The sequence below is a fragment of the Euprymna scolopes genome, chromosome 37 (genome assembly GCF_053919585.1).
Source record: "Euprymna scolopes isolate OS-2025 chromosome 37, ASM5391958v1, whole genome shotgun sequence".
Taxonomy (NCBI): domain Eukaryota; kingdom Metazoa; phylum Mollusca; class Cephalopoda; order Sepiida; family Sepiolidae; genus Euprymna; species Euprymna scolopes.
The window spans coordinates 21,922,451-21,937,955 of NC_136518.1; the positions used below are offsets into that span (position 1 = coordinate 21,922,451).

Genomic DNA, 15,505 nt, shown 5'->3' on the forward strand with positions numbered 1-15,505 from the left:
GTTTTTAGCATCAAAATGAAGACAAAGATTAAAACCAAAGAATATTTCCTGCTTAAATGTGATCAAAACTGAACCTACCTGAAGCATCAGTGACAACTGTTATGTTGACGCCACGTAGTTGTTTACTGACTTGTGACACTCCATTCTCAGCTAAAATTTGAATAATGTACTCTTCACTTGGAATAAGGCCAGTCAAAGTAACACTGCAAAGAGAAATTCAAAGGAAAATATTTCTGAATTAACTATTTTCCAAAATAGGAAATCGTATCTCAAACTAAACTAAAAATAAATAATTTGAAGAATTTTAAAACGTTCTGATAATATAGACATTATATTGAACAGTTTAAGAAGGGTCAAAACTAATGATCAGGTTTATGTAGACTAAAAAAAGACTGGAGAAAATATTAGTTTCGTGTATACCATTTAGCTTTGTGAGAAAGATGACCTATTTAGCATTTGTAAGGGCATTTACATAGAAATAAAAAAACTGTAAAGGTAGTATCTGCTTGGAATATTAAGATATCTCGAATTTTCTTGTTTATTGAGCAAAGATATTGTATTGAACAGTGTATGAAGAGTCCAGGGTATTTTAATCACAAGAGTATAAATGATCAAAACTAATAAAATATGTTTTGGGGATCAGTGAACCAAGCAAAAGAGATAACAATCTTATACAGTTTTTAATTAATGGACATTCTCCAAAAGGTAATTATGACGAAGAATTTGGGGGTTTTATTTAAGTGGAAGTTTGAAATTCCTGGCATCTATATTGAAGATTTTGTATTGCGCTGACGATATATTATATTTGAAAATAGATTGCTAGGATATAAGGAGAATCAGAATTTATAATTTTCTAGTACATTTGTATGATTAAAATAAATGCTGCTTTGAAAAGTTATGTGCTGGTGTATGCTTTTAATTTGAAAAAATGTTTAGAATTTTAAAACTATCTCTCATATATATATTAATTCTTTGGAATATAAAGTAATATAATAGGTATATATTTTTAGTATGTAGTTCAAGAGTAGCATAAACGTATCCCCATACTATAAATGTGTGTGTATTTTATATATATATATATATATATATATATATATATATATATATATATATATATATGTGTGTGTGTATGTGTGTGTTAGAGAATACATGTACAAGTTTCTCATCCTCTACTACCATGATCTGCATAAGCGTTCAATACATTTGCATATAGGTGGAAGAATAAGTGGAAGTACCTGTTGTTAACAAATCCTTTTATTTGTGGATAATACTTCACATGCTTGTCACATTTGGGACAATTCACGCGATAACTGAGGTCGGTCCGGCCTCCATTGCTTTCAGGTCGACGCCAGGACAAACTCACAGAGGTCGTATTTACTTTTATAATACGTAGCTCTTGTGGGGGAGATGGAGGTTCTGAAAAAGGAAAAAGAAAAGAAAAAAATTGTAAAGTTTCATTTCATTTTGTCAAAGTTTGCTTTAAATCTAAATTACATACATGTGCTTTACCAAAAAAAAAAAATAAATAAATAAATAAAATAAATGAATAAAAAAAATAATATTAATCAAATTCTTGGTATTCCTCGGTAAGAGAGCTTCAGTTGGTCAGTAATAATTCTCTTTGATTATTTAATAACATTTTCTTTACTTGTATTTACTCCAAACAAAGTACATAAGACATAAGAGCTTACTATGAATTAGGGACCAGATTTATTGGGACACTAAATGTGGGGAGTTGTGCAACGAGATTTAACGTCAAATTTTTGCATGTGAATATTCAAATTTGTACAATTGAAGAAACAAAGCAAAGAAGGAAATTACAAAGGCAAGCAATTTGAAAATAGAAACTATCTGACATCTGTGAACACAGTAAAGGGGTGAGATTTTGCTGACTTGAGGAGAGAATAGTAAAGAATAGTAAAGCGATTTCGTTTGAACTAATACCACTGAATTAGTTGTAAAAAAAAACCAAAAAAACCTGATGAAATGGAACTGAAGCTGGGGCTTAGTACACAATGCGAGACCTATAAGATTAAAGATATTTTTGGGGGGGAGGGTCATATCTAAGAGGATAGTGGTTGGTGCACCAGCGCAGATGTAGCAATTTTATGGGGGACTAGTGATCTTGTAGAGATGTAGGGCACTGGTGGGAAATTTTCTAGTATAGTTGGATGACAAATAAATTCACTTTACTGGTAATAATATATTTTAACAAAAATATATTTAAAAATATGAATAAGATCGTTTAAAAAATTTGATTTAAATAATATCTGACTGTCGTTAGTTATTCAGATATCATTAAGGATCATCCCATTATAATCATAATTATTTCAATGTCTGTTTTACATGTTGGCAAGTGTTTGGCAGCATCTAGAAACTGACCACGAAAATAAGCTGTCTTTGGCAAATTATTTAGCCCTCTTTCTCTCAAGTACATCGTTCTTACTTCTTCACATGTTTTTCTTGCCCCATGACACCCCCAACTGATCCAACTCCCTTAATTCTCTATCAATCCTTTCAGTGTGACCATACTATTAAAGGCTCCTGTTCTACACACATCTGTCCATATTGTCCAAATGTAGTTTTCCTCTAAACTCGTCAGATATAAGGATGTCTTTAATCGCATTATACAGTCACATTATCATTTTCACGTTTATTTATTTATTTTTTCATACAATTCACGTCCTCAAATTAGTGACCAGGTTTCGCTGTTATACACGCTGAATACACATGCCAGATTGACTCTTCACTTAGTCGACCCTGAAAACGCATCACTAGAACCTCATAAAAAATATGGAAAAATGTAGCAACGTCTATCTATAAGAATTTGACAGATGGGGTTTTATTTAATTCGAAAGCCACTGCGTAAAGACAAATGAAAGGAAATTTCAGTTGACCAATTCTCCGTTTTAATTCAAATTTTGAAAAAAACCTTCATAAAATATGACTAAACTATTTTAAATTCAAAAAGTAAAAATATTACATGCATAAAAAAAATGTATTTTAACACGTTCATTTATGAAAAATCAAATCAAATTTTTAATCAACTTTTTAATCTCCTACATGATCTTCATTCTTTTAAATATTTTTGTTGAAGCCTCGCTAGTTTAATATTAGTCACATTTCACACTTGCCATCGATTTGAAAAAGAGAAAATTCATTGAAAAATAATTTAAATTTAAACAAATATAAACAGAAAGAAGCAGAAATTTACACGAAGGAATGGTTCCAAAAAGATAATTCACTCTGTAAATCTGGTTTTATCCTTGAAAGAAAAAAAATGAAAGCGAATCTCAAACCGCCTTCCCCCTCTCTCCTATAAACTCTTGAACATCAAAGAGGCCGTCAGTGTATCTGCCAGATGTAGGCAGAGATGATGCAGTTCTTTGGATAGAAGGAAGAAATTTGAAAGCAAGGGGATGAAGAGAAAGATGGTGCCCTCAATAGTTTCAATGCGAGAGCTACTGCAGAAGAATATCAGCTGCGACGATGCTCGAGTGATGCAGGAGAGGTAAGGCGACGTAAAGGGGTAAGAGGGGGTCGGTGCACTGTACTTCCCCAAAAAACACCTGCTATCAGAGAATAGATGCTAGGTTGGTGAAGACTGAAGAATACAGGAGGCAAAGGAGAAAGAGAAAGAAATTGCTGAAGCTTTCTTGCACTGATATTGTCACACCAATGTGCGTTGCCATAATTGCGTTATATTGAACCACGAATTTGATTGAAGAGCCTTCAAGTGAATTCAATATATATTTGGATTTTGCTTATTTTCGTTTTTTTTTTTTTTTTTGCGGGTATCTATTTTTTATTTATTCTCAGCTAGCAAGAGAAAATTCTTTTGATTTTGTTCATAAGATTTATATTAGTTCTGTGAATATATCACTATCTCTTTCCTCAAATATGGGGAAGGTAATCCTTAGGAAGATTGCATCATGACCTCAGACAGATACATTATCCCTCACTCCACTAAGAAAAATGTAAATCCTATGAGGATAGTATCATGATTGGACAGATATTACAATAACCTCACATCACCACTCCAAAAAGGAGAAGGTAACTTATAACCAAACAGATACTACACTACCTTTACACCCCAAGACAATGCCTAAGATGATGTCGTGACTGCAGAATAGATACTGCAGTATCCTCTTGAATTGAACATTTGAAAATCATACAATAATTATAGTATGCTTTAGGTTTTAGACAAATACAAAAGTTCCATTAGTAATAAATATTACACTTTTCCAAACCAAAGGAGAACATAATGCCTAGGAATGTACATAAATGAGCATATACTACATACACACTCTTACAGGAAGAGGTAATACCTGAGGGACGGTATCATGACGCGAAGCAGATACTATAGCACGTCACCCTCTCCAAAATGAGCGTTTACAGTTATTACATAAGTCTGATAAACTGCACTAAACCTTAAAATATAGTACAATAGTATAATTAATCGAAGTAATAGCAAAGTTTTGGATTCAGACGAATACAAAATTTGTTATCAATCGGTTTACACACCAGTTATTAATAGTTATTGCTCACTGGCAATAACAAGTTCTCTGGATTTTCAGTGAGAACAAAATTCTCCAGATTTCACATACTCTCTACAGCTTTCGATACCGTTGAAAATCTTTTATTGTTTTTGCAACATCCGTTTACCATTTTACCCCGATAACAACCATTGATGTTTTCTGTAACTTGAGTGTCAATAACTTTCATCAAGACTCCAGTGCTGTTCACATTATTAGGGAAGCATGGATAGTGTTCTCCCTTCTTGGTCATTGCACTGTTCTTGACCCTTCACAATCATTTTAAATGGTCATCACACTCGAGGTTGAGCTTTCATGTAGGATAATTAACTTAGCACAAAGCATTACTATTCATGATTAGCACAGTTCTATGGATAAGTGTTCATGCAATATAGAGATAATTTCTCTTATTGTCGGTGGGCACATAAAACTGCAGGAATAAATTGTCCAACTGCTGATAAGAATTTCAAGTAATCTGGCGATCGAGTTTCAAATCTTTGTCCAATGATGTCTAGCCACATTGCAGAGCAATGATATAACGAAACAGCCATCTGTGCATATATAGCGTAATGGTTAGGAGCATTGACTGTCATACAGACGGTCGGGTTTCAATCCTAGCTTGAGGTAGTTGCCTGTCTAGCCGCACTGATGAGCTGTGAAACAGCGAAACAGTACTGTATGTGGATGATTATAATGCTCCTCATCTTGAGTTGAGCATATTGAGAAATGATACACGAATTACCATTAGCATATAAGCGACGCTGAGGTATTTTGGACGATGTAAAAACATTGTTAAACTCACTACTCGCTCAGCAGCCGCCAATAGCATAATGGTTAGGAGCCTTGACTGTCGTACAGACGGTCGGGTTTCAATCCTGGCTTTAGGTAGTTGCCTGTTTAGCCGCACTGATGAGCTGTGAAACAGCGAAACAGTACTGTATGTGGGGGACTATATATATATATATATATATATATATATATATATATATTAGTTCGCACTCATAAGTTAATCTCAAGTAAGGAGATAATGATTGCCACTTAGCGTAAAACATTACTCTTCAAAATAGAATCAAGTTTGTTTGTTGTCCGTACTCTAAACAAGTAGAAAATAATTTCTTTGTCACATGGCCGGTTAAACGATTTCAGCTTGAAACATATACTGTGTCTCACCACACTAAAGAACCGTCATACAACTATGAATAACTATATATCACGTGTGCGTACGTCCATACGAATGTATACTTACAAGATACACAAAATCTTAAATCATACACAGACAAATATCCCTATGTACACACAACTAGAAATAAGGATCACGTCACGGTGAACAATTTTTACTTCATTTAAATAGTCAACAAAAAAGAATGCTTTCTTAAAATTAGTTCACAAGGAGAGTATATAATATATATAAATATATATACACATATATATTTATTTGTAAAAAAAAAAAAAAAAAAAAAAAAAAGGAAATGGTCCAGCCAAGTGTAATTCTAATGGCTTCCTCAATGAAAAATATATTCATCTAGATTTATTGAAGCAGAGTAAGTAATTTGCTGGTTGACTAAGCCCATACCAAACCCTATCTAAAAAGGGAATAAAAGAAAGAGGAACATGACCAAAGTCATTCGCTATGGTTGGATAGAGCTGGAATTCACATAATATCATGGATATATATATATATATATATGGTTATTCAACTAAGCATAAAGCAGTTGGTTGGGTGCAGAGGAAAGCTTATTGACCTCTCTACACTGGAATGGCTCCTGGACCTGGTCCTTCTTATCTTTGTGTGCGCAGACTTGCTGCTTCTCAGCACCCAGTAGTGTGCCCCACCCATTCCCATTTTAACCAGACGCAGCCCCCCCTCCACTCCCGATAAAGGTCCTGATTTATTATTGGTGAACCTAATGTGGCAGCATGTTTGGGGGGGGGTAAAGTTTAGAAGAAAAGACCCAAAATGATTAAAACATGAGAAAGAAGGAAAGAAAGGAAAAGAGAAGTGCATGGGATGGGGAGGGTGATTTAAGAGACAATAGAGAAAGGGAGTAATAAAGGGGGAGGGGGTTGGTGAAATGTGTAGGGTGAAATGAGGATGATATTCTGGAAATGCCAGCAAGTTCAACAGGTCAACCGAGAATGGGTAGGAGGGATAAGGAATCTAATTTGTTTACTTCTAACACAAGATCAACTCCTTAGATAATTTGAAAGGGTGGATGGAAAAGGGAGGATGAAGGATGGCAACACCATGAAATAGGAAAACATGTAGAGGGGAGGGGGAATAATTGGTTACCCTCGGCTAGCCAAGACCCATCAGTCTGTGTCAACGATTGCTTAGAAAAATGTTTTTATTGAATAATTTGTTTCAGGAGTTTTTTTTTTTCTTTTAAGCATGAATTTTTAAGTAATACATAGTGTCCCATAATAAACTGTCCATTTTCAAATTTGAATTACTATAAAAATAGATAGAATATTTTGGGACACACAATACTTATCTCACATAGGAAAACCACAACCGTGACTTTCTTTTTATAATTGATCTCATATTTGAAATATTTGTTTCAAGTCAAAAATTTAAACTTTACGATTTTTTATAAGTATTTTACCAAAGAAAACTTCCAACCAACCTGCACCGGCTGGAGAAATACTGTCAGTATTATTTACGAAAATTTGCATTTTTCTAAGATTTGGTTATTGCTTCCAGGTTCCTTTCAGAATTACAACAAGCCTAAAGTAGCAGAAACATCTGGTTGTCGAGATCTTACGGTGATGTCATTACCCCCCCCCCGGAAAAAGGGCATAAGGGAAGAATATGATCTCTGGTTTTTAACAGTGTTCGAGTTAATCCTTGCACAACCTCGAACAGGAACCTAAAGCACACGCATTCGTCAAATTTCTTCCTATGCTTTCGTGAAATAAAAAAAAATAAAACTGGAAATAAATCTTCCAAGACGAGATGTCAAAACGAAATATATATAGACAGATTTGTACGAAATTAAAAAAAATATAAATACACATCATTATCAAATTCTGTGTAACTTCAATTTTACATGCAGCATGTGTCAGATAAGTTTTAGAAATTGACTTCCAAGCTAAGAGATCTGACCATATCTTTATCTTTTTCCCACATTTACCCTTTTCACTTCTCTTGAAGATTGGTGTGCACATTCGTCGTATTATTTTTCTATTTCTCTCCATGCAACGCACGTACTTAACCCTCACTGACCAGGTTTCACTATCATGCATCATCACACTGAATACACATGACTAATAGACGCTTCCCTTGGTCCACAATGGTAACACTGCATTTGAACTTCATCAAACAAGAGGAAACATCTAGGTTTCACTTCCATACAACATAACTAGGGCTAGGACAACAGCGTATTCTTTTCAGTAGTTTAACTCAAGTGTATATCCGTTGATATCTTATATGCTTTTATATAGAGTGACGTGGTTCTCGGTTGATTAACCGTGTCTAACTGTGTCGGATATATACTCGAGAGTCAAAACAATGAAAAGAATATTCTGTTGTCATACCCTAATCCTAACACATAGCTAATAGAACAAACTAACACCATGGATTAAAGTAAGTGTTCTGCTTGAAATGCCATACAGACTCCAGAGTTTGACAAAGATTCGAGTTAGACAACGTGCAATTGAGGGTTGGAGGTTGCATAGCCGAAATGTGAAATTACCATCCAAGATGGGAACAATAGTCCAAATAATCCAGATGCGAATTGATTAAGAATTTCTATGGGACAATGAAAGCTGAAATCTATTAAATAGATAATGTTTCAAAATTGATTAAAGCTTGAAAAGTCTCAAACAAAGAGGTAGAGTTTCTGTTAGAGGTGATTGCTTCAGGTGCAAGTGACGTATATATCCCGGGTATACAAGGCAGAGAAGAGGGAATTTTTACTACCAGAGAAAATGCAATACAATAAAATGAATGAAAAATTACGATACCATAATTTAAAGGTGACAAAAAATAACGATACCATAATTTAAAGGTGACAAAAAATTAGTTGTAACGATGCCAACGAAAAGTAAAATGAGAAAAAGGAATGAAAGTCAATAGTCAACGGATGTAGCTTTGAAAGCAATAACAAAAGTAATGGGATTTACAGATTTGATATTAATTTTTTTCTTACTTTTAGATATAAAGTAAATGTTCTCTTTAAGGATTCTGTTGTATTTTCGAAAAGGTTTTTCTATAACTAACAAATTAATCCTGTGGGATTTTCAGAGTCAGTCCCAAATAGCATTTAAACTGGAAAACTCACCAATTTTTATTCGCTATTGTTGTAACATGTTATTGGCAAGATAACATTTTTTCTGAAAGTTATTTGTTAATATGAATTTTTTTAAAACAATTGTCTAAAAATCAGCAGGGTGGATAACTCCTCAGACTTAGTATAACATGATTTTTCTACAATAAGTTTAAAAATGTAAAGACTAATTAAAAGTAAAATAATTTTACATCACCCTGGATACGTACAACTAGTGCTATATATATATATATATATATATATATATATATATATATATATAAGCAGCTGTGAGTATTGACTATGTTGATCGGCTCAAATTTGAGTATGAATTTTACCAGCAATTACTGAATTACAATATTCGACGAGCGCAAAACCATGTAAAAACCTGGTTTTTGCATTTTAAAAACATTTCATACATTTAAATACTATACATCATTATTCTGCATACTAATTGGAGACAAAAGATAAAGCCAGAGGGGGGAAAGAGAAAATGGGTAAAAAGAGAGAAAGAAGCCATGAAAAAGAAGGCACAGAGAACGAGAGAGGAATAGAGAAAGTAAGAGTTAAAAATAATACATACAATCAGTAATTCTGCCATCTTGTAGGGCTTTCCTTATCACTTAATAATTTCCTTTATTTTTTTATCTTGTCTAATACTACAACTCGATTATTTTAAAACATAAGCCGTTCTATTCGGATTCCGTCTGTTATAAACTTTGCACTCTCTCTGAAGCAATCGATTATTTTTCACAAAATTAAAATAACTTATTTTGCAGACATTTTAGAATATTTTAAAAAATATTTCACAATTTTAATTAAATTAAAAAAGTATTTTAAAATAAAACTTTAAAAGAATATCTTCCATATTGACACTAGAATAAACTGCAAGCAGGAGTTAATTATATATTTATTGGCTGCTTCACCCTAACCCTTTAGACAGAAGTTAAAATCTGGACTTGGTCTGAGAAAAAAGAAATTGTGCGACTAGCAGAAAAGAATCAAGGATATATCAGTAATTCCGAATAGAACGGCTTATGGTTTAAAATAATCGAGTTGTAGTATTAGACAAGATAAAAAAATAAAGGAAATTATTAAGTGATAAGGAAAGCCCTACAAGATGGCGGAATTACTGATATATCCTTGATTCTTTTCTGCTAGTCGCACAATTTCTTTTTTCTCAGACCAAATCCAGATTTTAACTTCTGTCTAAAGGGTTAGGGTGAAGCAGCCAATAAATTAACCTCGTTGAAGGAAGAGACTTAAGATCTATTTATGGTAAGTAACGGGATATATGTAGGAAACTGTCAGGAATATTATTCAATGCCTCATAAATCGGAACTTATTTAAATCCTCAATTATTTAAACAAAAAAAAGTATAACATTTATATATTAATAATGTCACAAAAAATTTGATAAAATCACTATGACATCATAGGTTTCAAACATGGTTTTGTTTATGATATTAACTAGCCGTCTTTGCTATCTTCACACATATCTGATCAAATTCTAAAATATTAGAAACTTTGGTAAGGAGTATGAATATAAATGTGTTCAATAGTTTAAGTAGAGCGGTACTGGTAATATTTTTATGATTTATATTGACATTTTAAGATTTTGATTGAAGAGTTTCTTCTGGAAATAGCATATGATAAAAGATTAGGCTGTCTGAGGATGTTAACTTCCTGGCCTAAAATGCACCAAACATTTCTGATTTTATTTGCCTTTGCAATACTTAATCACGTCCTGGAAAGTAAAAACAAAAGCACCATTTCTTTTTTACGAAACAACCAAACAGCATGAGTCAATATTAGAAGATATAAAAATTGAAGCATGAATTTTTTTTTTTTAATTGCTGAGTTCGACATTAACCTTAAAATAGTTGATATACCGTTAAACAAGCAATTTTCTTGAGGAGATAGATAGACAGAGAAGGGTATATCAGAAAAAGAAAATGAAATGGGAGGTAATCAGAGCAATAAAAGGAAGGGGAAGGAATTACCAGCAATATAAAAAGAACGTTGCGACTAAAATAAAAGAGAGAGAGAGAGAGAGAGAGAGAGAGAGAAAAAAAGAAAAGTCTAATAAGATACGAGGAAGGAATCGAAATTGGTGAACAAGAAATTATTTTTATTCCGATTCTCCAGCGTTCGCACTCCAACCTTGTTTGGTGATATGAATACAAAATTCAATTTGTTGTTTAATTTTCTGAGACTTCCCCAACACACAAGACATGCATTTAACTCTAATTAAGGTCACAATCAATACGCTAACCTAATTTGCTCAGAACACAGGCACAACTACCAATCGAACTCAGTGTTCACAAAAGATGCGAAAGAAAAATTAAACAAAATAAAAACAGCTGATTCATTTTTTGCATTGAGGCCTAATTTTGTCACTTTCAAGCAAAGTATAAACTTTACAAAAAATAGGTTAATCGAAATCATATTGCTGCACTTGGGGACAAAAGAAAAAAAATCGACAGAAACTTCATAAAAAAAGTTACTTGGATTTTTTTTTAAATCGTAACAAGGAACTATTTTTAAGTAAACAGCATCTGTTCTTGCCTAATTGTTACACATATGAAACATTATAAATCAGCTGGTTTATTCAACATTTCTTGGGTATAAAGTATGTTTAACATCTTCTATATAAGTAAAATCAGTCGAATGATATGTGGTATGGATAGTTACAATAATAAAAGCCACAATTATTTTAGTTAGTGATTTCTACATATATTAGCAAACTTTATTGAACGAAATTGCGTTGATTGTAATATTTATTTCTGATCAATGCACACATACACATATAATTGGGAATGCATAGAGGAAGTAAAAAGCCTTCCGAGGAAAGCTGGGTATGTATAGCTAGTATTTAATTAGATTTTTTTAATGAAGGAAGGCCATATTTCTGTGTGTGTATGTTTCCCACACGGAGACACATATATAAATGAGAGAGTAACAGAATTATATATATATATATATATATATATATATATATATGAGAGAGAGAGAAATAATTATATATATTATATATGTGCATAGAGATAAATTGTATATGAGAAACCCAAGAGAGACAAAGAAATATATATATATATATATATATATATATATATATATATATATATATATATATATATATATATATATATATGGAGAGAGAGAGGGGGAGAGAATATAGCATTTTTTAAAAATACTATTTTCTTATTCTCCACTACAGGCAACGGTGGGTAGCCGTTTTAGTCACAACAAGAGCCAATCAGCCGGCTCTATTTATGCTGGTATTATTAGCCATCAGCGTAAAATTACAAGTGGCTGTAAATATGTGCCTTTTAATTAATATGGAAATTTCACGAGAATAATTACAACAATTTTTACAACTACCAATGCCCCAGATATTAGAGGTGATTAGGGTGAAGCCATTCCGGTCACTTTTGTAATAGATGGTTGGTTAGTGTGTCACGTTCGTAAATCAACGACGTTTTCAGCCTTACCTCTTGACCCTTTCGCTATTTAGAAACAGATGAGCCGATGACATGGATGAGAACATCTCTTCAAAATGGCCATTCTTTTATGGAAATTTGGTTCTTTTTTATTTTTAGACTTAACTTTTGTTTCTTTTTTGTGAAAAAAAAAACAGATAAAAAATAATAAAATGGGAATCGGAAAAAAATCTTAACAGAAATGAAAAAGAAATGTCGGGTAGAGGATTGTATAGTGCAGTGTTTGGCTGGGGTAGATGTGGAAATTCATGAATTTTTAATTTGGTTTTAACGAGATTTGAAAAATCACTCAGCATGACATAACGTGTGATCTGTTTCGAATAGAACAACAAAAACTAATTTAAGAAAAAATAAAACAGTGACATCAAAAGACTAAATGTAATGAAGGTGGCAAATATGAAGAAAGATAAATTGAAAGGTTACTTATAAGGTGGGAATAGAGAAAATACAAATTGTTAGAGATGACTATCCGCAGAGCGAAAAAGAATTAAGATGAAGACAAAAAAAAACGTACAGTAAAAAGAGGTTTTGTTTTACGGTATATAAATTAGTTTCGGATTTATTTAATGTCGTCTCCAGTCATTCTGTAAACTTTTAATGCTTCAAGTTGTTTATATCTTCAAATTTCATTCATGGTATTTGGTTTGGTTGTTTTGTAGAGAAAAATTTTCTAATTCGCTTTGCAAAAATTTTTTTAAATAAAAAAAAAGAAGAGTTTTGCAAAAGAAAACAAAAAAAAAAATATCAATGTTCGGTGCATTTTAGATAAGAGACACAGTAACTTAAATCTGGTAGCACCAGAAAAGCGTGAGAGGAAACCTCCGTAACAAAAAAAAAGAAACTAGACTTCGGTAGGTAGAAAGAAAGAGGTAGGAAGAGACAGGAGACATCCGGTACAGAGAGAGAGAGAGACAAAGGTGGGGAGGACTCTGGTAGGAAGAGACGTGGGGAAGACTCTGGTAGAAAGAGACGTGGGGAAGACTCTGGTAGAAAGAGACGTGGGGAAGACTCTGGTAGAAAGAGACGTGGGGAAGACTCTGGTAGAAAGAGACGTGGGGAAGACTCTGGTAGAAAGAGACGTGGGGAAGACTCTGGTAGAAAGAGACGTGGGGAAGACTCTGGTAGAAAGAGACGTGGGGAAGACTCTGGTAGAAAGAGACGTGGGGAAGACTCTGGTAGAAAGAGACGTGGGGAAGACTCTGGTAGAAAGAGACGTGGGGAAGACTCTGGTAGAAAGAGACGTGGGGAAGACTCTGGTAGAAAGAGACGTGGGGAAGACTCTGGTAGAAAGAGACGTGGGGAAGACTCTGGTAGAAAGAGACGTGGGGAAGACTCCGGTAGAAAAGAGAAAACCTTCGGTAGAGAAAGAGAGGAGGAGGAGGAGGAGGAGGTCTCCATTCGAAAGAGAAAGAGGAGGAGGAGGTCTCCATTCGAAAGAGAAAGAGGAGGAGGAGGTCTCCGGTAGAACGAGAAAGAGAGAAGGAGGAGATCTCCGGTAGAACGAGAAAGAGAGAAGGAGGAGATCTCCGGTAGAACGAGAAAGAGAGAAGGAGGAGATCTCCGGTAGAACGAGAAAGAGAGAAGGAGGAGATCTCCGGTAGAACGAGAAAGAGAGAAGGAGGAGATCTCCGGTAGAACGAGAAAGAGAGAAGGAGGAGATCTCCGGTAGAACGAGAAAGAGAGAAGGAGGAGATCTCCGGTAGAACGAGAAAGAGAGAAGGAGGAGATCTCCGGTAGAACGAGAAAGAGAGAAGGAGGAGATCTCCGGTAGAACGAGAAAGAGAGAAGGAGGAGATCTCCGGTAGAACGAGAAAGAGAGAAGGAGGAGATCTCCGGTAGAACGAGAAAGAGAGAAGGAGGAGATCTCCGGTAGAACGAGAAAGAGAGAAGGAGGAGATCTCCGGTAGAACGAGAAAGAGAGAAGGAGGAGATCTCCGGTAGAACGAGAAAGAGAGAAGGAGGAGATCTCCGGTAGAACGAGAAAGAGAGAAGGAGGAGATCTCCGGTAGAACGAGAAAGAGAGAAGGAGGAGATCTCCGGTAGAACGAGAAAGAGAGAAGGAGATCTCCGGTAGAGCGAGAAAGAGAGAAGGAGGAGATCTCCGGTAGAACGAGAAAGAGAGGGAGAGCGCAAAAAAGAATGCAAACAATAGGAGAAACAAAAACTATAAAACAATCTTTTTTGCCGTTTTCTTATTTGTTCAGTAATTATTCTTGCGAGATTTTGAATGTGATTTGATTCCGTTCCGATGAAAATGTTGCCTTGCTCACCTGAGAAGTGCCAGAGGATGTGTCGAGCATTTCAGGTGTTAACTACGCGTCGGTCATAAACAGAAGAGCGATAGGAATGCTTTAGAAATATTTGAGATGGTAAATGACAAAGGGAAAATAATCACTTACGGCCGGGGGCTTGAGTGAACAAGGAATCTTTGATCGGCTATTCACATCGGCCTCTCCAGGAAGCAAGGCTTCTCTCTGATCAAGTGTCTTATACAACAATCGGTGAAACAATAAACAGAAACGTCTTGAGATGGAGGAGGTGGTAGGTAGATAGCAGAGAAAGAAAAGAAAAGTGAATCTCAGAGAGGGAAAGGTACAAATGAGAGAGATAAAAGAGTAGCAAAGAGAAAGGAAGATGAAGATATTTAAAGAGAGTAGTTGGCGAGATCGAGGGGAGGAAGCGAGATCGAGGGGAGGAAGCGAGATCGAGAAGACGAAGCGAGATCGAGAAGACGAAGCGAGATCGAGAAGACGAAGCGAGATCGAGAAGAGGAAGCGAGATCGAGAAGACGAAGCGAGATCGAGAAGACGAAGCGAGATCGAGAAGACGAAGCGAGATCGAGAAGACGAAGCGAGATCGAGAAGACGAAGCGAGATCGAGAAGACGAAGCGAGATCGAGAAGACGAAGCGAGATCGAGAAGACGAAGCGAGATCGAGAAGACGAAGCGAGATCGAGAAGACGAAGCGAGATCGAGAAGACGAAGCGAGATCGAGAAGACGAAGCGAGATCGAGAAGACGAAGCGAGATCGAGAAGACAAAGCGAGATCGAGAAGACAAAGCGAGATCGAGAAGACAAAGCGAGATAGAAAGGTGGAAAGGATACCTTCACCCGATTCTTTACACTATGAATATATAATTTACCTTCCTGAAATAATTATTCAAACTAAGATGCTTATTATAATTGAGACGATTTTAAATGATT

At 34.8% G+C, this 15,505-nt stretch overlaps 1 protein-coding gene across 8 annotated transcripts in view; it reads right to left on the reverse strand.

The window, feature by feature from the left end:
• LOC145261109 (ephrin type-B receptor 2-like) overlaps nucleotides 1–15,505 on the reverse strand; it is a 320,628-nt gene that overhangs the window by 85,001 nt on the left and 220,122 nt on the right. For all 8 annotated transcript variants that reach the window (XM_080119333.1, XM_080119326.1, XM_080119329.1 and 5 more), the window contains exons 5-6: nucleotides 1,236–1,416; nucleotides 79–203 (exon numbers count right to left, since the gene is read on the reverse strand). In XM_080119333.1, coding sequence (XP_079975459.1) covers nucleotides 79–203; nucleotides 1,236–1,416 — 306 coding nt within the window. The remainder of the gene's footprint in view (nucleotides 1–78; nucleotides 204–1,235; nucleotides 1,417–15,505) is intronic.